The 25,479-nt window shown below is 32.0% G+C and overlaps 2 protein-coding genes across 18 annotated transcripts; both read right to left on the bottom strand.

Moving 5' to 3' along the window:
- Positions 1 to 8,503: 8,503 nt before the first annotated feature.
- LOC140961241 (AMSH-like ubiquitin thioesterase 3) lies at positions 8,504 to 21,293 on the bottom strand. 17 transcript variants are annotated; one of them, XM_073419639.1, is made up of 17 exons: positions 21,128 to 21,292; positions 20,698 to 21,037; positions 19,827 to 20,554; positions 19,366 to 19,570; positions 18,354 to 18,557; positions 17,292 to 17,502; positions 15,868 to 16,068; positions 14,796 to 14,994; positions 11,851 to 11,928; positions 11,715 to 11,761; positions 11,153 to 11,355; positions 10,896 to 10,985; positions 10,759 to 10,821; positions 10,413 to 10,487; positions 9,426 to 9,488; positions 9,288 to 9,340; positions 8,504 to 8,774 (listed from the first exon to the last, which is right to left on the bottom strand). In XM_073419639.1, the coding sequence occupies exons 5-17, from the start codon at positions 18,504 to 18,506 to the stop codon at positions 8,600 to 8,602; spliced, it is 1,611 nt and encodes a 536-aa protein (XP_073275740.1). In that variant the 5' UTR covers positions 18,507 to 18,557; positions 19,366 to 19,570; positions 19,827 to 20,554; positions 20,698 to 21,037; positions 21,128 to 21,292; the 3' UTR covers positions 8,504 to 8,599. The 17 variants fall into 17 exon arrangements, 16 of the variants coding, with proteins under 16 accessions (XP_073275740.1, XP_073275741.1, XP_073275743.1 ...); XM_073419640.1 differs by having other exon boundaries at positions 19,827 to 19,973; positions 20,698 to 20,748; positions 20,827 to 21,292; XM_073419642.1 differs by having other exon boundaries at positions 19,827 to 19,996; positions 20,698 to 20,748; positions 20,827 to 21,292.
- Positions 21,294 to 22,736: 1,443 nt separating this feature from the next.
- LOC140961276 (uncharacterized) lies at positions 22,737 to 24,919 on the bottom strand. Its single transcript, XM_073419696.1, has 4 exons — positions 24,276 to 24,919; positions 24,013 to 24,185; positions 23,093 to 23,318; positions 22,737 to 22,987 (listed from the first exon to the last, which is right to left on the bottom strand). Exons 1-4 carry the CDS (start codon positions 24,352 to 24,354, stop codon positions 22,872 to 22,874), a joined length of 594 nt encoding a protein of 197 aa, XP_073275797.1. The 5' UTR covers positions 24,355 to 24,919; the 3' UTR covers positions 22,737 to 22,871.
- Positions 24,920 to 25,479: the final 560 nt, after the last annotated feature.

The raw sequence follows: 25,479 nt of genomic DNA on the forward strand, positions 1-25,479 counted from the left end.
AGCCAGCGTAGTCTGAATCAGAGTAGCCAATTACTTCCAAATTCTCAGTTCGTCTGAACATACGCATATAATCTTTGGTCCCTTGAAGGTACCTCATTACTTTCTTTGCAGCTTTCCAATGGTCTAAACCTGGATTACTCTGATATCTTCCCAACATCCCAACAACAAATGCAATGTCAGGTCTAGTGCAAACCTGAGCATACATCAAGCATCAGACAGCAGAAGCATAAGGAATGTTTTTCATTTGTACCCGCTCTAGATCATTCTTTGGGCATTGGCTCAAATTGAATTTATCGCCTTTCACAACAGGAGCTATACTTGGTGAACAATCTTTCATCCGATATCTCTCTAAAACTTTGTTGATATAGGTTTCTTGAGACAGACCTATAATACCTCGAATTCTATCTCTATGTATCTTAATGCCAATGACATAAGATGCATCACCCATATCCTTCATATCAAAATTTTTAGAGAGAAATTGTTTCACCTCATATAACAAACCCTTATCATTGGTTGCAAGTAATATATCATCCACATATAGAATAAGGAAACAAATCTTGCTCCCACTGACCTTCTGGTATATACATTGATCCATGAGGTTCTCAACGAATCCGAATGAAGAGATAACATCATGAAATTTTAAATACCATTGACGGGAAGCTTGTTTCAATCCATATATAGATTTCTTAAGCTTACAAACCAATTGCTCACCATTACTAGAGAAGAATCCTTCAGGTTGTTTCATATAAACCTCTTCCTCTAGTTCTCCATTGAGAAAAGCTGTTTTCACATCCATTTGTTGCAAATCTAAGTCAAAATGTGCAACTAATGCTAGAATGATACGAAGAGAATCTTTTTTAGATACAGGAGAAAAAGTCTCCTTATAATCGATTCCTTCCTGTTGAGTGAATCCTTTAGCAACGAGTCTTGCTTTATACCTTTCAATGTTGCCTAATGAGTCTTTCTTTGTTTTGAAGACCCATTTACATCCAATGGCTTTTACACCATCAGGCAACTGAACAAGATCCCAGACTCCATTAACTGCCATAGAATTCATCTCTTCTTTCATAGCATTAAACCATAGTTTTGACTCATTACAATTCATGGCTTGTGAAAACGTTTCAGGATCATTTTCGGCTCCGATGTTAAAATCCGATTCTTGTAAATACACAACATAATCACTAGATATTGCTGATCTTCTTATTCTAGTAGATCTCCTAAGGTTGTTTGGTTGATCAACAATTTCTTGTTGTTCTTCATTAACAACTTGATCTACTGGATTTTCATCAGCAATTTGTGGAACTTCATTAACTGGTTGTCTAACACCCATTTGGTCTTGAGGGGTGTGAATAACGACCAATCTGTCCATTGAATAAGAGGGTTGTGCATTAATGTGATCATTCTCAAAAACTATGTCATGATCACTCCCACTAATCAAGTCATTTTCAAGAAATTTTGCATTTCTTGATTCCACAATTCTAGTGTTGTGAGATGGACAATAGAATCTGTACCCTTTGGATTTTTCGGCATACCCAATGAAATATCCACTTATAGTTCTTGGGTCCAGTTTCTTTTCATGTGGGTTGTAAACTCTTATTTCAGAAGGACAACCCCAAACGCGTATATGTTGTAAACTCGGTTTCCAACCTTTAAATAACTCAAATGGCGTCTTTGGGACAGCCTTGGTTGGAACTCGGTTTAATATATACACAGCTGTCTTAAGAGCTTCAGTCCACAAAGATTTATGAAGTTTAGAGCTAAGAAACATGCTCCTCACCATGTCCAATAATGTTCGGTTTCTCCTCTCAGCTACGCCATTTTGGTCCGGAGAACCAGGCATAGTATATTGGGCAACAATCCCATGTTCTTGAAGAAACTTCGCAAACGGACCAGGTGCTTGTCCATTCTCAGTGTATCTACCGTAATATTCTCCACCTCTATCAGTTCTCACGATCTTAATATATTTTCCACATTGCTTCTCCACTTCAGCCTTAAAAACCTTAAAGGCTTCAAGTGCTTCGTTTTTATTATGAAGCATGTAGATATACATGTATCGTGAGTAATCATCAATGAAAGAGATGAAGTATTTCGGACTTTGCATGTCCATATCTGGACAACAAATATCTGAATGTATGATTTCTAACATTTCTGTACTCCTCTTGGCACCCTTTTTAGACTTATTAGTCTGCTTTCCCTTAATGCAATCCACACAAGTCTCAAAATCAGTAAAATCTAAAGTACTGAGTACTCCATCATTTACTAATTTTTTAATCCTCTCTATGGAGATGTGTCCCAATCTCCGATGCCATAATATAGAAGAATCTTCATTTATAACACATATTTTAATACCTCCTTGAACATGCATAGTGGTGTTATTATTTTGTAAATAAATAGAGAAAAGACCATCAACCATTGTACCAATAAGATTTTATTTATAAAACAAATTTATTGATTTATCCAAAAACTGAAATGAATAACCAAGGGGTACAAGTTTTGAAACCGAAATTAAATTCCTAGAAAAACTAGGAACATAAAATGTCTTTTCCAATTTTAAAATATAACCACTATTCAACACTAGGCAGCAAGTCCCAATAGCCTCCACATGCGAAGACATCTTGTTTCCTGAATAGATGCTCCGCTCATTTTCTATTGGCTTCCTTAGGTTTTGCATACCCTGCAAGGTATTTGTAACATGGATTGTAGAACCAGAATCAATCCACCATGTGTTATAAATCATATTAACCATATTAGATTCATAACAGACAAATGAAGTAGGAATACCTTTCTTTTCAAGCCAGTCCTTAAATTTATTGCAATCCTTCTTCATGTGTCCCGTCTTTTTACAGAAGAAACACTTGGATTCTTTCTTAATGTCAGGTTGAGGTGGAATTATTCCTTTTCCTTTTCCTTTTCCCTTGACTTTGGCTTGTTTCTTATACTTTCCTTGTGTAATCATAAAGACATTATCACTTGTTTCCATCAACAGCCTTCCTTCCTCTTGAACACACATGGTCATTAATTCATTGATTGACCATTTATCCTTATGTGTATTGTAGGAAATTTTGAAGGGTCCATATTGTTGTGGAAGAGTGCATAAAATGTAGTGCACAAGAAAAGTTTCAGACATTTCCACTTCAAGTGTCTTGAGCCGAGCCGCTATGTCCCGCATTTTCATTATGTGCTCTCGCACACCTCTCACACTGGTGAGCCTTAATGAAGAGAATTCCATAATTAGGGTGCTTGCAAGTGCCTTATCTGAAGACTGAAATTGTTCATCAATAGCCTTCAGTAATTCTTTGACATTATTATGCTGGTCGACAGAACCACGCATACCAGCAGAGATTTTGGTCTTTATGAACATTACGCAGAGTCGATTAGATCGCTCCCATTTTTCATAAAGATCAACATCATCCGGAATGCTGTTTTCAGTAATAGCAGATGGTTCGTCTTTCCGTATAGCATAATCAATATCCATCCACCCTAATTGAAGAAGAATTCTTTCTTTCCATATTTTATAGTTATCGCCCTTTAGTTCGGGAATGTCACATTTCATATCAGAAAAACTCGCAGGTTGCATAACTGCACAAAATATCATATGCTTAAAATTTTGAGACAATATCATGTTTTACCAATGTAATTCATGTTTTAAAAATCTAGTGACATAAAATTTGCCTGTGGGCTAAAATTTTAATTCAATAAGATTTTTCTGTAACTTTATGATAAAACTATCAAAATGTATTTTCCTTAACTCCTGTGGGTAAATTAAGAAAAATATAATTTGATATTTTAACCTAATTAGTTATATAAATATAATAAAAATCCCTGTGGGGTAAAATTTATTATGTTTATATAATTAATTACAATTGATGTCCATTATGTGATCCAAATCCACTTAATGCATAATTTTCCATAATTAAGGATGCTGTGGCTATTCCTCAATTATTTAAAATTATACGGTTCACCGGACAAAATTTTGGCTTTACTTTAATATTTTATATAATAATTATTTAGTAACATTATCAACATTTTCCAAGAGTGCTCCCAGGAAAGATAGGTAGTGCTAAGGCCCTTTAAATACCTAACTCCTAGTCAGAGCAACGTTCCTCAGGGAGACCAGTAGCTAGTCAAGGCAGTTTAAACCGATCTATGAAGAACTCCCTCAGATCATGTCTTCTTATGTCACCTTATAATTATTATTCAACTTAATTATTCACATTTATGTGAATCTTTATAAGCCAAAAATTTTCATTAAATAATTTTATATTCACATTTTTACTTAATATGAACAAAAATGTTCCCCATCAGTTTTTCTCTTCAATCAGAGTAGTGATAAAGTGAGGATCACATATACATGAAAATGTGAGCTTCTCATCAGTTTTTCTCTTTTATCAGAGTAGTGATAAAGTGAGGATTATTTGTTCATTTGTGAATATCTGAAATATTTTATTTTATAATATTATATTCACATATTACTTAATATGTTCATTTCAAATTATAAGCAACTTAATATAATTTAATATGGACATTATGTGAATATTGATGTACCAATTATTTTGCATTTTAAATTTCAAGAATAAATGCAAACATAATATTAAATTTGCATGTAGACATTAAACACTTATCCATAATATTTGACATTATATCTAACATGCAAAAAATAATTTCTAAACATGTATTAGAAATTACGTCGATCTTTGAATTATTTTAATGTGTACAAATTATTGAATNACTTATCCATAATATTTGACATTATATCTAACATGCAAAAAATAATTTCTAAACATGTATTAGAAAGTACGTCGATCTTTGAATTATTTTAATGTGTACAAATTATTGAACCAAATGCTATATGTATATATCACATTATACATATAACTTAATAACACATTAATCATTATTTATTTATTTAATATTATTATTATTTTTTATTTTAAAAAACAATAATAATAATAATAAAATAAATTATTACCGTGGGTCCTCATTAATTTTATTTATTATTTTATTTTAAATAATAAATAAATGTAGTACTTATCCGACATCATGCAATATCAAATTTAATTGATGGGTCTTCGAATTTAATGTATTGCAGCATGATTGATGAATATAATCAACTCATTCATAAATTATCACAATCTTTCTTCCATCTTTCTTCACGCATGCAATTCCGAAATTCATTTCACAATTTTCAGAAACTTTTCCTTCCGAGAACTTCAAAGTGCAACGTGAAGAAATTTTCCGAAGAAGTTTTCAGGTACGTAAACTTTCTTAAAATTCATATCCCAACTTCAAGCTTCTTAAAAAAAATTTCAAGTCAGAGGTATCACGGCTCTGATACCAAATGTTAGAAATTATTCTCAAAAATCATGTTTTACACGTATATAAACATGATATATAATATGCGGAAGCGGATCGAGAATTACCTCCGACCATTGAAAATTTTTTATTTCTCTGAATTCCTTATGGTTGAAGCCTTCTAAGCACTTCACGTTCTCCGTAGATGGTGTATATTTCTTATGAGATGTGTGTGCTTAGAGACCTCAATCGTCTCTATTTATAAGCGTTTTTTCATTCCATCGATGAATGTATCGGAAGCCGAGATTCAGAAGGAGAATCGTGTACGCATCTAAATTTTCTTGGCCGTCGCCAATATCAATTTGTACACGCTTCTTCTTTAACATGTGTCACGTTTTTCTTACACTATTAACAAACCAAAGAGACAGACTTTTGAGCATAGTAAGAACTTGAGGTTCAAAGGAAGAAATTGGGGGTGTTAGTTACCAGCAATCCACATGAATCTGCAACATGCAACTAGGGCCGGACCTTTTATGAGGCCAAGGAGGCCACCGCCTAAGGGCTCGGTCCTAGAAAGAGGGTGCGTAACATATATATTTTGATTTGGTGGTCTATTGAAATTTTAAAAAAAAATTGGCCAAATATTAAATAAAAAAGAATAATTTGAATATTTTTTTATTTATGAATGATCAAATTCGATTTACTCTAAGTGTTTGATTTGAACAATATAAACAATATCAAGAGACTTTGGGGTATTTGTTGAGTTTGAAGAAGTTAAAGAATTAGTCTTTAACTAGCTTGATGAAGTATTGTAAAGAGCTTCGAAATTTTTTGAAGGTGCTACAATGTTTGGCAAAACTGAATGATTTATTATCAAATACTTATATTGTTTGTAAGATTTTGTTAACCATACTAGTAACAGTTGCATAAGCAAAAAGAATCTTATCGAAGTTGAAGTTAATAAAGACTTATGTTCGATCAACAATGTCACAAAATAGACCGAATGAAATAACTATGTTATTGATTGACAAAGAAATTATCTGACAACTGGATTGTATAGATTTGATATATATTTTTATTCTAAAACAACTAGACGGTTATTATTTATATAATTATTTCAAATATTTATTGACTTATTTGTTTTTTGTAATATATTGTTTCTGATGTATTTATATATTATTTATCGTGTTTATTATTTTTTTAACTGAACTTTAGCATTGTTTATCGCAACAAGATGATGATCCATTTTTAAATTTTTGCTTCAGACTCCGTCGAACAAAAGTACAACTCTCTGCGTGCACACACGTGCATTTCGATACTTTGTGCAACATTCGAGCATCTTGCTATAACTTTCGAATTATTGTTGTTTTCAATTGTACATGAATGATAATATACCATCATTGTTCAAAATTAACATTTAAAATTCTTATATAAAATAACATATATGCTAACGCAGACTCTTGAAACTTGAATATTTTTGTCCAAGTCTATTAATAGTTTTAGCAATAACTAAAAAATTTATCCATTCATTTCACACATCAAATAATATTAACAATTATTATAGTTTTACAACTATATAATTTGAATTTTTTTAACCATATAGAATACAAAATTAACCGTATTACTGGGCTCTACCCAAATTATAAGTTTATTGTGAAAGAAATGCATAATTGAGTCTTATTTATTAACATTGAAACAATTGGAAAACTTTTACAAAAATTCAAATAAACCAAAGAATGAATATAAAGAAGCATCATCATGCACTAGTAGAAAATAGAATGCAAAGAGAATAGGTCATATATACAACCAAAGTAACAAATTAATAATAATTATTATTATTTTAATAAAAAAGAAATACAAATTAGTAATGATGGTGGAAATAAAATAATCGAAATTTGAAATGACGAAAATATAAGCTAATTAACCAGGAAAAAAAGGCAAACACCAAAGAAGAATGAGATTCAAACATTAATTGTAAGTAGTTAAGATAATATAAGGGAAGATTTGAAGATAATATAAGCTTTCAGAGAATTTAATCCTTGTATATTGTAAAGATCATTTCATTTATTATGCATAAAATATCTTTTTTTTTTATATGTATTTCAAGTTCCTCCAATATATATTAAAAAAAAAACTGTAAAGCTAACATAATATTCGATAAATTTATTTAAATAGTTTTCAATATAAACAATCTATTTCCACATGCTTTTCAAGTTCTTACAAATATTACAACTATGTATTACTTTCTTTTTCTCATATACTTCATCAATGAATCAATAAATATTTTAATCTAATAACCATGCAACTCACGTGCATCTTAAATATGTAATATGCACACATATATATATTTTTAACTAATAAAAATATATTACCATGCATTTTATTTGAAATATTAAAATTTCTAATATTTATGACACCAACATTATTTTCCGTACGTGCGACTTACGTGCATCTTCAACATTTATATACGAAAAATAATGTTGGTGTCATAAATATTAAAAATTTTGATATATATATATATAACACGTGCAAATTGCTTTGTTTACAAACTCAACGAAAATCTATGACATAATATAATATTTCAGTACCTCAAATATGTAAAAACTTCAAAGTTAAATATTTAATACATTTATTTAAATTTTTTTGGGTATAAATTAACAATCTATTTCCACGAGTATTGCATGTGCTTCTCAAGTTCTTACAAAAAATGATGAGATAGAACACACTTTGAAACCAAGAAATACACGAGGGACATAGCAAGGTGCCATGAAGATTGCGATTGTGTCACTTAACAAGACCTATTAATGAACCAAAGAAACTCTTAAGCAGAGTACTAATAACTTCAACTTGATATGAAAAATGAGTGTGCAGATCAACAGAAGACATAAAACATGCTTGTATTAGATGAGTCTGCAGACCAAGAATAAATTTTTCTGAAATTCATAACATTTACTCAAAACAACAGAGTGAATGAAATGAAAAAACTCAACGAAGATCTATGACATCGTGCAACATACGTGTATTTCATGAATTTTTACGTGCAACATACGTGCATTTCGGTAATTTTAATTTTTACGTGCAACATTCGTGCATCTTGCTTACACTTTCGATATTTGAAATACCAGAATTTCTAATATTTGACACTCAACATTAATCACTGTGCAACTTATGTGCATCTTCAACGGTACCAAATAAATAAATTTGCCATATCTCGATGAATAAACCTTTTCTTTCTTTTAACTTTGTCTACATAGATGAGTATACAAGCAGTTTCTTTAAATACATTCATGGAATGAAATGAAAAAACTCAACGAAGATCTATGACATCGTGCTTCAAACAAGGGTCGATATAAACGTGGGAGCAACGCTCATAGATGGGACTTCCATCCTCCGGCTCGTAGTGAGGATGAAAACCACGTTCCTCACAATTTCGAATTAGCCCCACACCAGCTGGATCAGACAGGTGAAAGATTCCATGGGGACTGTAACAATACAAGAACATTGATTATTTAAGAAAAAATAGAAAAACATGTAATAAACAGTTACAGCATGATGGAATATATCACGTTGAAACTAAGAAATACACTGTTTTCACGAGGGACACAGCAATGTGCCTTCTTCACACTAAACATTTTATGAGGGGATTTATAGTATTTTGAATTTGATCTAAATATTTAATTGAGTAGAACTTCGAATAATTATATAAATAAGGTATATTCACACTAAATAAAAGGATTTTTTCAAACAAACTAAAGACTTTCGAGTGGAGCAAGCCTGATTTGAAACCCCCTCCAAATATATACTAAGATTTTTCTTCGAAAGAAAAAAGACGAAACTTGACAGAGATCAGGCTTGACCCCATTCGTCTCCTTCATGTTCTTTTAGCAACTATTTATATGGAAGTTGAAATAATATAATCCAAAGACGATTTGATTCAAAAAGTAAAAGAAAGGAAATTTCCAAGATACGGTAAGTTTGGAAGCAAACTATTCTACCTCGATTTGTCTGTGGGAGCCATGACGATTGCAATTGCTTCACGTAACATGACCTATTAATAAACCAAATAGAATCTTAAGAGAGTACTAACTTCAGGTCAAAGAAGTGTACCAAAAAAAAGTATCAATATATAATACCTGATATGAAAAATGGGTGTGCAGATCAACAGAAGACATAAAACATGTTTGTGTTGGATGAGTCTGCAAACCAAGAAGAAAGACAAAAGTGTAATCAAATGTGCTCATGATTTCCATATTTGTAGCATCTTTAATAACCATATCTATATCGATAAACAAACAGATTTGAAATTAATTAGCATCCTAAAAACTTCTTCAAAAGCCATTTAACTATGCAAAACACAGAACAATTCACAACAATGCAAACACAGATAGCACATGGTTCTTGAATTACATTAAATAGGCAGGTGTCATCAAAGGCAAGAGGGATTTGTAGCAGACAGAAAAAAGTTTTCATTTAAAACTTATACGGTAAATCTCAAATGATTATGCATGTGGGTACTGGTGCTGAAGCTGAATACAAATCACAGCTGACCCAAAAGTAGAAAGTGCAGAGCACAGATTGGCTCCTCAAATCAATGCACATGAAATCTTGCACGCAGTCATCAATTTAACATAAAGATGACAAATTGTTATGGATGCCAACACACTGGTACAGGAAAGACCACTGGTACAGGAGTTGGATACAAGTCTCTGCTAACCCAAAGATCGCAAACTACGAACCACAAAAAAGGAGCCGAGCATGAATCTTCACATCAACAAATATAATATCATATATGTTGCCATCAACTTAACACAAAGATGACAAATAACTCAACATTGCCCTGAACATAGAAGTTAAAAAAAATGCCTCTCTCACAAATTGAGGACAAAGTAAGCAACCATAAACACAACTAACATTGCCAATTTTTTTCCCTTGTTTATGTTTCAAAAACTGCAACACAGATTAGGTTGTTATTCAAATTTCAACCACGAACCAGTTTTCTACATAGCCATTTGGTTGATGTCATAGAAGTTTCATCAAATTCAATTATGCTAAGAAGCCATTGTAATCGAACAAGACAGAACAGTTTTAAATATTTCAGTGAAGCTAGACTTAAGACGTACATGAATCCACCCAAGAGAAAAAAGTGAGTTGTTGTCTTGAACCTCAAAAATCTCTTCTTCATTCAAAGTCTGGCACTGCAGATAGATGAAGAGTATTTCAGTCAAAAGTAATTTGATAAAAAAAAATTGTGCATCCTAGCTGAATAAGCTCCAGAAAACTGCAAAACAACTGAAATGGATTGTGGCCGAACACATATTTTCCTTTAGATTATTGGAAATAACAAGAAATCTTTATTAAAATAAAATAACATTATGAAAAATGAAAATATAGAAAAAAGTGGTTGATTGTTGGGGAACTGGAGCATTTGGCAGTCAAAACAGTTTTCACAATAATAACTTAAGTTACCGAATATGAAGTTGACTCTTGCTTGGGGATTATGAGTGTAGTGACTTGAAAAACTCTATTCCGCTGCAAATCAAGGAGATGCAAATAAGAAACCATAATGGATGGTTTTGGGAGAAATTAAAAGAACGAAGCTTTACAAGTGAACCAGCAAGAACACCGCAGGTTTCTAAGTTCATTGCAGTATTTTGTACAGCCAATCTCAAAAAATCTTCCATCAGCCTCACAGACTGCAACAAAAGACAAATGAGCCTTACATCCACCCAAACAAACAAAAAAAGGTAGAAGAATTTGTTCGAATGATAAAAACCTCAATATTAACTAGAAACCTCAAGAAAAAATTGCAGCTACATTCTGATATTTATTTGCACGGTAAAGGATGAAGCTAAAGACTTACTATATGAAGATCATGGTATGAATTGGCAAAATGCAACCCGTCTTGTGGGAGTTCTGACGTTCCGTGTCTTGGATCACTAATTTTTGCCAGAACAGGAGGAGGAGAAGGTTGTCTGATACTAGCTAACTGAATATCACTGTATTCCACTTCATTATTTACCAGAAAGTCAGATTCTTCATCTGGATGTATCCATCCTCCATCACCTAAGAACAGAATCCATGGTCAATTTTTCAACCTTAGAATCAAAATATATTTTTGGCAACGTTGAATCATTATCCTAAATAGTCATTAGGTCAAAATCAATAATGAAATATTACAGACAATTAACTCACTACATACAAGTGTGCACCCGTGTATTGGCTAATTAACAAGCATATAGGAGGAACACAGATACTAACAAAATCAAGAATTGAACATTCAGCTGTATGATGAGCCTCAAAAAAGCTGTAATTTGGAAAAAAATATCATCTTATAATTAAGGCTATGATAGAAATTACTCAATTCAACAGCCTTATCCGGAAAAGAAAATTGGAAAAATAATTCAGTCTAATAAAATTCATACCTTCAAGTTTCACTGAAACCCATGGAAACCATCCTTCAATAGTTATCCTGGAACATGAAATAAATAATAATTTCCGAACAACTCTCAGTGTTGGGAACAAGTTAAACAAAAGAAGGAAAGGGGTCATTATGGTTACCTTAATCTCAGCACTGGACCACAACCATTGATCACAATATCCATTTGGATTTTAAAACTAATGACTGGAAAATGCTTCCTGCTTTGGACAAGAGAAACTGAGAGATCTGCCAAATTCCAGAGTAGATCAATATACTTGGCACGTCGAAACTAAATAAAATATTGTATTAAACCCTCCTTCACAATTCACTCATTGAAATGGAACTTAGCAGTGAGACAATAGAAAGAGCTTGAAGACAGAAACAATTGGTAACAAATTAAAACAGATGACAACATCTTGAAGAACTAGACAGGAGTCAGTGGTTGCAAATGCCAGCTCCACCTTAAAAGATACTGCAAAACTACACGACATATCCAAACCTCGAATGCTAATGACGCGTATGTGCTCACGTGTGTGAAAAATATCATGCATGCAAATAGAGAATCTTATACATTTGAATTTAAGGTTCCTAGGTAAAAGTATCCTGTTAGCATTATGTCCTGATTAAGAATGCAAATATTTTTTAAAAAATATTGTAAGTTTTCACTGCTATGTCAATAGCATTACATTTTGCTAATAATAAGGAATCTAGATTTTAAAGTGTTTCCTTAAAAGATATTCTGGAGATCATAAACTTGCCAGATAATGGAATATAATCTCTGAAATACAACCACCATTCAGTTAGCATAATGATAAATTTTAAGGGGTAATTGAGAGATTCAGTTAATAGAATAAGCATGATTTGCAGACTGATCATTAATGATCAACAATTTGTTAACGAAGGGAGAAAGGATGACTCATTAAAACCAGTGTAACATGTACTAACCACCATTTTTAAGAAAAATATTTTCCATTTGCAAACAATACACAATAGAGGACAAAAAGTTGTTACTACTACATTTTCCCATTTTTCACGTCTAACATTTTTAAAGTGAAATATAATTAGTACTAACAGCTTCTGAACTTGCAAGTTAATGGAACTCAATGACGGAATTCAAATGTAATGATTATGTGGTTTGATGAAGACGGTTAAGATAATCTGGATAAAAAAGCATTAGGCTTGACAGAACTTAAAAAAAATAGAAATAATTTCAAGAAGAGATGAAGCATTTAAAAACACATTTTTTAGTTTTTGTCTTTTATAATCATTTCTTTTCTTTAATAAAAAGCCCAACCAAAAACATGTTTTTTCAATTCAAACTTAAAAAAAGCTTTTGGGCAAAAAAGCTTGGTATCTGAACACACTCACCGTGATGGCTATCAAAGAGTGTGAAGATAAATAAGATTACAAGGAAATTCATAAACTTGGTGNAAAAAAAAAAAAAAAAAAAAAAAAAAAAAAAAAAAAAAAAGGAACGAGAAAAAATAGCAGACAATTGAACATATGTTAATTTGCTATAAATAATCATGGTTTTAAAGAATACATAAAGTTGGTATGAGGTAAACTATCAGTTGATATCCAGGCAAGTGCTTAGAGGAAAGACATGAAATGGAAGTGATAAATTGCCTGAAAGAACAATCGGTACTTGTTCAATAGATTAATTGACCAACTTAACTAAACAACCTAAGTCATTCAAAATGAAATCCTATCACCTGCATGTTTTTTATATGTAAAGCTGTAACAACAGCTGAGAAGGAAATTCTTGGCCACACTAATGAAAACTTGGTCCCCCACCAAAAATATTTGTTTCTATGTGAAAAAACTGTAACAGCGGGTAAAAAGAAAATTCTTGGTCACACTACTGAAAACTTAGAGTCCAAACAAGTTCAATATAATCCTTCTTTTTCTCTTTGACAGAGCATTTCCTCCAAAGATGTTTCACGAGCATTTCCACTAAACTGAAATAAGTTGTCCTACCGCTTCTTAACAAAACTAAATGGTGCTTCAATAAATCCCACGTTTAATGCAATACGAACTCAAAGAAACTTCTATGCTGCACATGTTAATCATCGCTAGCTCACTGAGATGGCCAAGAAAATTTTACCTTCTCATCGTGAATAAGCAAGATGAATCAGCGCCACAATTAAGGAAGCTTTACTACCTCATGCCGTCCATTCCAAAGAAGACGGGGAGGATGCATAAAAAAGCTTGTCAGAGTCAACAAACTGATGTATTTGAGATGACGTGAGCTTTATCCAGTTTATTTAATTGACAAAACTCGTGCCTTGAAATCCCTAGCTCATCTAGCAAAACCAATAATTTCTGCAATTCCATGATTTAAAGCAACACTTCCAGGACCAGCTGAATCTGTGGCAAGGAAATTGGAACTATCGGAACAGTGGATTACCTTTTGGTTAAAAGTTCTACCAGTAGAGCATAAACTCATAATCTCAATGAATGGCGTAGTTCCAAACACCGATTGTTCAAATTTATTAAATTGACTTTTAACGTTAGTCACTGGCTATAATTACATACACGGGTAGAATTTTCAAGAATGTACCTTGAATATATATATTTTTTCCTCTCTGTAAATATCTTCCTGCAAACATTTGTGTGTAACAACTTAGGAAAAGCAAAATTAAAATCGAAGTAATTTTAACCTTCCACAAACTTATAACGTAGAGATATAGATATTTGAATCCAAAAAAATATATAGATATAGATATTACTTAGCTCAACTCTTACATATATCTTTTACAGATAGACAAATATCAGCATGCATCTTATTTGAAGTACCATAATTTCAAATATTTATAACACCATTAATTACCGTGCAACACACGTGCATCTTGCTTTTACGTACAACGAGTTTCTAGGTTTTTCGAGTATTTTCGTGAGCCAATGTCGAAAAATCTTCCATAATCTTCACCAACTACACAAATAGACGAATGAACCTTTACATCCACCCAAACATAAACACCAGGTACAAGAATTTGTTCAAATGATAAAAACCCGAGAAACTTCAAGAAAAAGTTGCAGCTATGTTCAGATATTTCCAAGGTAAGTTATAAAACTAAAGGCTTACCATATGAAGAGCGTCCTATGAATTGGTAAAATGCAACCCATCTTGCGCGAGTTTCGACATCCCGCATCTTGTGTCACAAATTGTGTCAGAACAGGAGGAGGAGGTTGTCTGATATTAGCCAACTGAAAATCACTGTAATACATTTCATTCTTTACTGGAACTTCAGATTCTTCAGCAGAATGTATCCTTCCATTATCATCTAAAGATTGCACGAAACCCATGGTCAATTTTTAAAACTTATAATCAATAAATTTGTGTACTAGTCAAATGCACATGTGATGCAGGTTACTGCATTTTAAATATAGAAAAAATTGGAAAAACATTGTTAAATATATGCTATTGATTATAATCATACAATACTGATATTAACTATAATTTAGAAACTTTAACCAAAATGTCTAAATAAATAATAAATAGTATATAAAAGAATATAATATGAAAACATTAAATTAATTAAAGTACATAAATATAACCTTTTTTTCCAAAAGCATAGTAATTCATATTTTTATATTTACAAACATATTTTTAGCTTTTCAATGTTCCTCATTTTTTTACTTGGTGAAAGAATTTTGACCGTGATTCAATTTTTCAAATGATAATACATAATTAAAACACAAAAGTTTACTTAATATGATAATAATAGTAGCAGCGGCATATTAATAAAACTGATAATTTGAATTGTAGCATTTAACAAATAGCATCTTTCTTTTATATATTTTACGCATTTGATAATTCAATTCTTATACAAATTTTTTACTAATAGACAAATATTAGCATGCAACTTATTTAAAATACCAAAAATTTAAATATTTATAACACCAAAAGTTAATGAGCGTGCAACTCACGTGCATCCTCGTCGTACAATACACGTGCATCTTGCTTTTACGTACAATATATACGCAGTTTGCAAGTTTTTCATAGTATTTTTGTGAACCATTCTGAAAAAATCTTCCATAATCTTCACTGATTGTAACAAATAGACCAATGAGCCTTACATCCACCCAAACATACAAACCAGGTACAAGACTATGTTCAAATGATAAAAACCTCAAGAAAAAGTTGCCACACTTACCATGTGAAGATCGTAGTATGAAATGGAAAAATTGCAGCCCGTCTTGCACGAGTTTTGATGTTCCACATCTTGCATCAGCAACTTGTGACAGAACATGAGGAGAAGGTTGTCTGGTATTAGCCAACTGAAAATCACTGAAATCCATATCACTATTCCCCGAAACTTCATATTCTTCAGCAGGACGTATCCATCCATTATCATCTAAAGATAGCAAGAATTTGTGGTCGATTTTCAACCTTAGAATCAATTAATTTTTTAATATAGCAAGATGCACGTGAATCATGATTGCATTTTAAATATAGCAGAAACTAGGAAAATAGTGTTAAACATATGTTCTTGATTATAATTATACTACACTGCTATTAATTATAATTTAGAAACCTTATCTAAAACATCAAATTAATAAACATACAAGCGAATGTAAATAGGAATAACATTAAAGTACTTAAAGTACATAAAAGCAAAATTTTTCTTTCCAAAATTTTATCTACAAAAATATTTTTTACCTTTTCAATTTTCCTCATCTTTTTACGTGGCGAAAGAACTTTGACCATGATTCATTTTTTCAATAGATAACAGATAACTAAGACACAGAAGTTTACTGAATGTATAATTACAGTAGCGGTAGCATATTAATAACACTAATAATTTGAATCATGTCATTTAGCAAATAACATCTTTCTGTTATATATTTTATGTATTTGTTATAAATTCAACTCTTATATATAAATTTTACTAACAGACTAATATTAACATGCAACTTATTTAAAATAATAAAAATTGAAATATTCAAACCACCAGAAGTTGTTTCCGTGCAACTTGCATGCATCTTCATCGTCCAATACAAGTGCATCTTATTTTTACATCTATACTATCTTATAAAGCATGAGATGCTTAAACTAACTATTATTGGTGTCTTGATATAACATTTTTAAGTAACAAAAGTACCCCTATTAAATTACAAAATTACTCAATTTTTATTTAATAAAAAATCATTATAAAAAACCTATTTTAGTAAATTTATAAATTATATATAACCAAAATATCTTATTCACTTTCAAAAATATTTTAAATTTCTAAAATTATTTGTTTATCTTTATCTTTATCATTAAATTTTTACACGACCATATCACTCCTAATAGAAAAAATAGAAAATTCATTAATTTGAAAATAACAAAACTTATCATGTTTAAATAATTATTTCAACTGTATAAGCACGCATTGGGCACCAGCGCAACATGCATGCGGTTTGCCAGTTTGGAAATATTTCACAGAATTTTTGTGAGCCAATCTGAAAAAATCTTTCATGATCTTTACAACTGTAACAAATAGACCAATGAGCCTTACATCAACCCAAACAAAAATGCCAGGTACAAGAATTTGGTCAACTGATAAAAACCTCAGGAAAAGGTTGCTGCACTTACCATATGAAGAACAAGGTATGAATTGGAAAAATTGCAACCCATCTTGTACGAGTTTCGATGTTCCAAATCTTGGATCAGAAACTTGATCCAGAACACGAGGAGAAGGTTGCCGCCCGAAATTAGCCAACTGAAAATCAATGTAAGACATTTCATTCTTTGCTGGAACTTCAGATTCTTCAGCAGGATGTATCATGTATCCATCCATCATCATCTAAAGATAGCACAGAATCCATGGTCAGTTTTTTAACCTTAGAACCAATAAACTTTTTTGGTACTAGCAATATCTGCGTATGATGCATGGGATTTCATTTTAAAAATAGCAAAAACAAGGACAATAGTGTTAAATATATGTTAATGATTATAATTGTACAATTTTGAAATTAGTTATGATTTAGAAACTTTATCTACAATGTCAAATAAACATAATATACAAGAGCATATAAATAAGAAAAACATTAAATAATTCAAAATACATAGATGTAAATTCTTTCATATCGAAAGCATATTAATTCATATTTTTTATCTTCACATATATTTTTTTAGCTTTTCAATATTCCTCATTTTTTTAGTTGGTAAAATAACTTTGACCATGATTCATTTTTTCAAAAGATGATAAATAGATAAGATAAAAAAGTTTACTTAATATGATAATAATAGTAGTGGAATAATACTAATAATTTATTGTAGCATTTAGCAAATAATATCTTTCTTTTATATATTTTATGTATTTGTCTAAATTAAAATGTTTACTAGGAGACAAATATTAGCATGCGACTTATTCAAATAACTAAAAATTTAAATTTTTACGACATTAGAGGTTAATTACCATACAACTAGCGTGCATCTTCATCGTGCGATACACGTGCATCTTGCTTTTATATACAATATACACGCAGTTTGCTGGTTTGCAAGTATTTTTGTGAGCCAATCTGAAAAACTCTTCTATTATCTTCACCGACCGTAACAAATAGACCAATGAGCCTGACATATTCCCAAACAAAAATGTCAGGTACAAGAACTTATTCAAATGATAAAAACCTCAAGAAAAGTTGCTGCATTTACCATATGAAGATTGTGGAATGAATCGGATAAATTGCAACCCGTCTTGTGCGAGTTCTGATGTTCCACATCTTGGATAAGCAACTTGTGCCAGAACATGAGAGGAGGAAGGTTGTCCGACTTTAGCCAACTGAAAATCACTTTAATCCATTTCATTCTTTGCTGGAACTTCAGATTCTTCAGCAGGACTTATCCATCCACCTTCATCTAAAGCACGGAATCCATTGTCAATTTTACAACCTTAGAATCAATAAAGTTTTTTAGTACTAGCAAGATACACGTGTGATGCACGTGTGATGCACGTGATTGCATTTTAAATATGGCAAAATTTTGGAAAATGGTGTTAAATGTATGTTTTAGAAACTTTATCAAAAATGTCAAATTAAAATAATATGTAAGAGACTATAAATATGAAAAAAATAAATTATTTAAAGTACACGTTCCAAAAGAATATTAATTCGTTTTTTTTATCTTAACAAATATTTTTTTAGACTTTCCAGGTTCTTCATTTTTTACATGGTGAAAGAACTTTGACCATGATTCAATTTTTCACAAGATAGTAGATATTTAAGATACAAAAGTTCACTTAATACAATAATAATGGTAGCGGTGGCATGTTTATAATACCAATAATTCGAATTGTATCATTTAGCAAATAATATCTTTATGTTTAATGTTTTTGTTATCAACAACATTAACATACATTCAAACTCTTATATATGGTTTTTACCAATAGACAAATATGAAATATCAGTATGCAACTCTTATTTAAAATACAAAAATTGAAATATTTATGACACCAGGAGTTAATTACAGTGCAACTCACGTGCATCTTGCTTTTACATACAACATACACTCAGTTTGCCACTGTATTTTTGTGAGCCAATCTGAAATATTTTTCCGTAATCTTTACCTAATGTAACAAATAGACTTTACGTCCACCCAAACAAAAAACACTAGGTATAAGAATTTGTTCAAATGATAAAAAACCTCAAGAATAAATTGCTGCACTTACCATATGAAGATCGTGGTATGAATTAGTAAATTGCAGCCCGTCTTGTGCAAGTTTGGGTGTTCCACATCTTGGATCAGCACCTTGTGCCAAACATGAGGAGGAAGAGAAGGTTTTCCGACATTAGCCAACTGAAAATCACAGTAATCCATTTCATTCTTTGCTGGAACTTCAGATTCTTCAGCAGGATGTATTCATCCACCATCATCTAAAGATAGCACAGAATTCATTGTCAATCTTACAACCTTAGAATAATTAAGTTTTTTTATTATTGAGCTAAACTGAAGTAATGTTTATATTAGTTATTAATTGGAGGAAGTTTAAAATTACTTTGTCTGAATTTAACTTTGTTTCTACCAACTGTTTATAATCAAATCTGTGCAGGCGGATATTTACATTTAAAAGACTATTGTTCAATATCAAAATTTTAAATATTTATGAGTTATGCACTGGATGTTAATTACCTGGCAACTCGAGTGCATCTTCAAAGTGCAACACAAGTGCATTTTTCTTTACATACAACATTGAACATATACACAGTTTGCTAATTTCCAAGTTTTTCGCAGTATTTTTGTGAGCCAGTCTCAAAAAACTTCCATTATCTTCACTGACTGCAACAAATGGAAGAGTGAACCTTGCATCCACCCAAACAAAAACACCAGGTACAAGACTTTGTTCAAATGATGAAGTGATATCCAGAAAGAAGTGATAAATAGCCCAAAAGAATACTTTCTGGCTGCCCAAATTGATAATCGACAAATTAAACCAATACATAACTAAGTCGAGCAAGGTGAACTCCTATCACTTGCATGTTTTTTCTATGTCAAGAAAAATGTACAACAGCTAATAAGGAAATTCTTTGTCACTAATAAAACTTGATGTCCACCAAAAAAGGTTTTTCAATGTAAAGGAAGCCGTAACAGCTAAAAACTTAATGTCCAACAATAAACCCAAAGGATGCAAAATCAACTTCTTTATGGCACGTTTTAATAATTGACACTTCACTGAGATGACCGCATGTTAATAATTGACACTTCGCTGAGATGACCGCAACAATTTCTACCTTCGCATTGTGAATAAGCAAGAGATGATTCTTATTCATCACTGAGGTAAAGGAAGCTTCATTATTGATTCAAGTCATTCCAAAGAAGGCAGTGAGGAATCATAAGAAACCTTGTTTGGGACATCAAACCTATGTATTTAAGATGCGTACCCGTCATTCCAAAGAAGGCAGTGAGGACGCATAAGAAACCTTGTTTGGGACATCAAACCTATGTATTTAAGATGCGTAACTTTACTCAGTTCATTTAACTGACACGAAACTTGAGGATTTACCTGACGTATAAATTGAGGTCTTGAAGTCTCCAGCTCATCTAACACGCCCAACTATTTCCGCTATGCCATTAGTTAAATCAACACTTCCAGGACGCCAGAAAATTGCAACTACTAGAACACTGGACTAACCTTTTTGTGACAAATAGTCCTCCTTTCGGACATAAACTCGTAATCTCAATGATATAGCACAGTTTCCAACGCCGAACTGTTCAAAATTCATTACATAACTTGTAACATTAGCCACCGGATATAATTACATTGACGGACAGCATTTTTCAAGCAATATCCGAACAGTATGGCATATTGGCACACATATTTTCTCCTCTGTGTATATATCTGCCTGCAGTTACGTATACCAACTCAATAAATCACAAAGTCAAATATAAATGATAGAAATCAATCACTCCACTCCAAACATTGGATTCCCTACAAAATTTCAACAATAACGAAACATCGTTCCCAACCGAAGAGTAAAAAAAACAATATCATTCGAAAACGATTGTCGGCGTTGATCTTCCAAGTCGCTGCGGCCAATAACCGGTTCTCCGGCAGCCGCAAGAAGGAAGAAAGGGATTTGTTTAATAATTAATATATTAAAATAAATTGCTTTCTCGTTAAGACGTTATTTAGAGTTAAATTAATTAATAAAAAAAGTATTTAATTTTAACTTATAATAATTATTGCAGTTGGCCATTTTGATGTTTAGGTTATTTTTAATTAATGTGTAATTATTTTGTGAATTAATGTTATAATGTAAAAAATTTGACAATAATATAACCATATAATTGGATATGATTTTAAATTTGAAAGTTCTACTAGAAAATGCATTATTTTATTTTATTTTTTGACATTTATATTATTAATTTTATTAAGTTAAAACAATTCTTATTGTTAGAATTCTTGTATCACATATCCCACAAAACATAGTGACATTCGAGAGATTCCATGTATAGAAAACTCCATTCGCACTTCCCAAAATCAAAATTCAAGCTTACGACGAGTTCTCGAATTTGAGAAAAAAGAATAAACATTATCGTGAAAACTCTTGAAGTTTGGGAAGAAAATCTGGACAAATCTTAATACAGATTAAAGCTCGCCTTTTAAAAATAAAATATATACAATATTATTAACAACTTGAACGTGATATGGACTTCAAAGATTTGGAGGATTGGACTCATTAAAGTTGAAATAGAAGGTACAACAAGAGAACAAGAGAACATAACTTCAAGAGAACAGAGAGACAAGAGAAAACAAAATTTTACGTGAAGAGAAGGAGAATTTGGAAGAAGACAACTCGACAACTTTCTCTTGAGACTTGGAGGAAGAAGGAAGCTGCTAGGGTTTGAGAGAGGAGGAAGACAACTTCAAATGAGGAATCACGTCAACCACGTTGAGATTTTCTTTTTCCTTCCTAAAATTTATTTGTATGAATTCAAACATTGTGTTCTTGTTTTATTTTGATTTTATGGAATAAATTTTTTTAGTTTAAGACCACGATATGCCCAAACGATATTCTGTTTAGTATTTGGATTTATTGTCAATATATTATTTTTCTTAATTTAAATTATTTATTGATGTTGATTTAATCTTTCTTGTTAATAGTCTGATCACATATTTATGTTTCTGTTGATTAATCACAAATCGAAAGATGACTGCTTAAATATAAGAACAAAAACGTCAATCAATACACAATTATATTGACTAGAAATAATATTCGATTTCAGTGTACGATTTCAGTTTAAAACTAAAATTCCACAGAGAAATTGAAGATTTCACCATAATTGTCAAGAAATTAAAAATTAATTGAATTTTACATGCGTCAACATAATAGAGTTTAGTGCTGTTATGTGTCTTAATTTTTTATTTGAAGTTGAATATATTTGAATCCGTCGTTTTTAATGTAATTATTTTATTTTAATAGTTTAAATTAATAATCCATACATCATCATTTTAATTATTTTGTCTAGCTTAAGTTAAGTGACAAAAATTCTAGTAATTAATATTAGTATCACTGGGATCGATATTTGGACTCATCATTCATTTACTATAATATGATCTAGTCCACTTGCTAGATTTATCCCTAATCGAAATCGTCGGTAAATAAGTAATAAGTTTCTTCGCATCAAAAATCAAGAATCCCCATCCTTCTCAACATATTCCAACAGCTTGTGCATTTAGAACAATATATGAAACATCATCACAAGCACAAACACGTACACCGCAGCACGTCCAGCCGCCTTGCTCGCACTACTTTCATCTGATCGAAAATGCTCAGCCACGTTGAAGTTACCTGTCACAACACAACCCCTTATTTACAGCACTTCACATGATAGAGATTAATCGTAAGTTGGAATCGAGGCAAGGGACGAGGTTTTATTAAGGTGTCGTTTGGTACCTCTTTTAGGACCATAGCTACATCCACCATTGATTACATCTCTCAAGTTGCTAAGAGTAGCCCTGTTGAAGAATAAGAAGTTTTTTACAATACCATCCACGCAATCTAGTACATGCCGTGTTTCGGCTATGCACGGTCCGTTGCAGTACTGATCCGTGTATTCAGGTGGCACGCTGAGTTCACCGGTTTGAGTTAGTCTGTAAGCTTCATTACAGCTGCTGTAAATCTGTGGACATAACAGAATAAAAGAGAAATTATGTTTAGGGTCCCATTTTTAGTTAAATATATAACATATTACCATTGATCGATTTTTTTTCCAATTTGCAGACTCACCCTTCCGACGACTGTCTTTGTCGTTAAAACTTTAGCAGAAGATGTTCTGAGAATATTCTAAAGTTTGAAAAAACAGTCTGGACATAGATTTTATATTTGATGTAGAAATCAAAATATTTTTATGCAATAATGTGTTACAACGGTGCGGTGGGATGGAGTTGCCAAGTATTTAGATGAATCGAAGCCAAGATGAATCGAAGCCAGTTATCTTATGTAGATTTCTACCAATGATTGCCGACGCAAATACAGGAGCCAATGCCAGTTAGATGAAAAAAGTTCGAAAGTTTTATTTTCCTAAATTTAAAGTTTCACCTCTTACATTAAATCACCACCTCTCCCCCTCTTTTGAGTTTCTGGCTGTGTGCCTACACGATCAATTTTCTGAATACCATACTAGGGCATGAAACTTTGAAGTATTCTTGCCATTCAGTTGACCGAGAATCAGGCCGAGCGGGAGGAGAGCACCGGCAGCTACCCCTCAAATGAAAATATTTTAAGAATTCATTTGTAAAGCATTTACTCAATTGTCCATCTCAACTATATTTAAGAGTGATGATTAAGTTTGAAGGATGAGAGCAATTTCTTACATGCTTATCATTGAAACATTCGGATGCTTCATTCAGGAGAAGAGCTGGATTAGTGCCTATCAGTCCAGCTTCAGGAAAGTACTGATCTCCCTGTCCTTCACCTTCTGCTTCAGGCAAATATCCTCTTGCAAATACGCCTGCAGCTCCTAAGTGAGGATAGTCAAATGCTCTCCCTGAGGAGAAAATATAATCCAAAATCAGTGTCAAGTCTGAGGAAAATGATTCTAATCAAGAAAATGACGAGATGTTTCACTAATTTATACCGAATTTGCAGAAGGAAACGGAGAAACAAATCACAACAGAAACTAAAAGATGGCTTTTAGTTAATACTAAGAATGCCATTACAGTAACAAGTAACAAAGAGATGCCCGATATTTCGATAAAAACGAGATTTTATATAACTGTCCCAACTACCACAAGTAAATTTCCACTTCCTTTTCAAGACATTCCAAAAGAACAGATATGTCACAGTTACAAAGATATCTCAATTTTGTAGAGGAAAGATTTGGTCTTAATGAAGAAACTTGTTCAACAAGACAGCGTTCAGTAAAAAGGTAGAATTATAGGTAATCTGCCTTACTTGTCAATAGAATTATTGGGTAAAATAACGGCAACATGTGGAAGGGACAGTTGGACTAAATCCACCAACTTTCATATAATTTTAAATTTATAAAAATCAAACCTATACTAAGGACCTTGCATTAAAAATCAAGTGCCGTAATAATAACGGACATTGAGAATGTTCGCTTAGTTAAATATTAATAAAAATAATTAGCTTCCGCAACCACAAGTTAATCCCTACAGTACCACCAAAAAATCATCATCCAATCAATTTAACTAAGATAAATTAGAAAAAATCTGATGTTCTTAACGATGATAAATTACCTTTATCTTCATCTAATCTGATAAACATCTTTAGCCATTCCAAAAACAAAAAGAAAAGCTCTAGCAACCACCCAAATTTGAAGGTGATGTACAACAAGAAATCAATATTTCATGAATTCCAGATATCATCAAGTGATGGAAAATTAACCCTGTGCATTCTTCCCTTCTCGTGGATTCAGATATAAAGCGACATATTGGTTGTGTCATAGGAATTACAGTCACTTCCATTCATCATACGTAAACATAGCGGCTAGCGCCACCTAAAACTTATACATCCTGCATAACCATAGGGGAAAATTTATTGTTGGTGCACATCCCATTAAGTTTAGCAAATGTTTATATGGGCGGCATCACTAAATATGGACCAGTCCTTTTACTATCAACATCAAGATTACCAAGCTACAGATATCAGGCAGGATTTTAAGGATTATTCTTTGAGTGGTCTATACACGATGTTGTAAATGGCCGGAGCGGTGGCGGGGCAGTCGGTGACCGCCTACCGCCTCCGGCACCTAGGCAGCAGGATTTTAAGGATTATTCTTTGAGTGGTCTATAGACAATGTTGTAAATGGCAGAAGACCG

The sequence above is a fragment of the Primulina huaijiensis genome, chromosome 16, assembly GCF_012295235.1.
Source record: "Primulina huaijiensis isolate GDHJ02 chromosome 16, ASM1229523v2, whole genome shotgun sequence".
Lineage (NCBI taxonomy): Eukaryota > Viridiplantae > Streptophyta > Magnoliopsida > Lamiales > Gesneriaceae > Primulina > Primulina huaijiensis.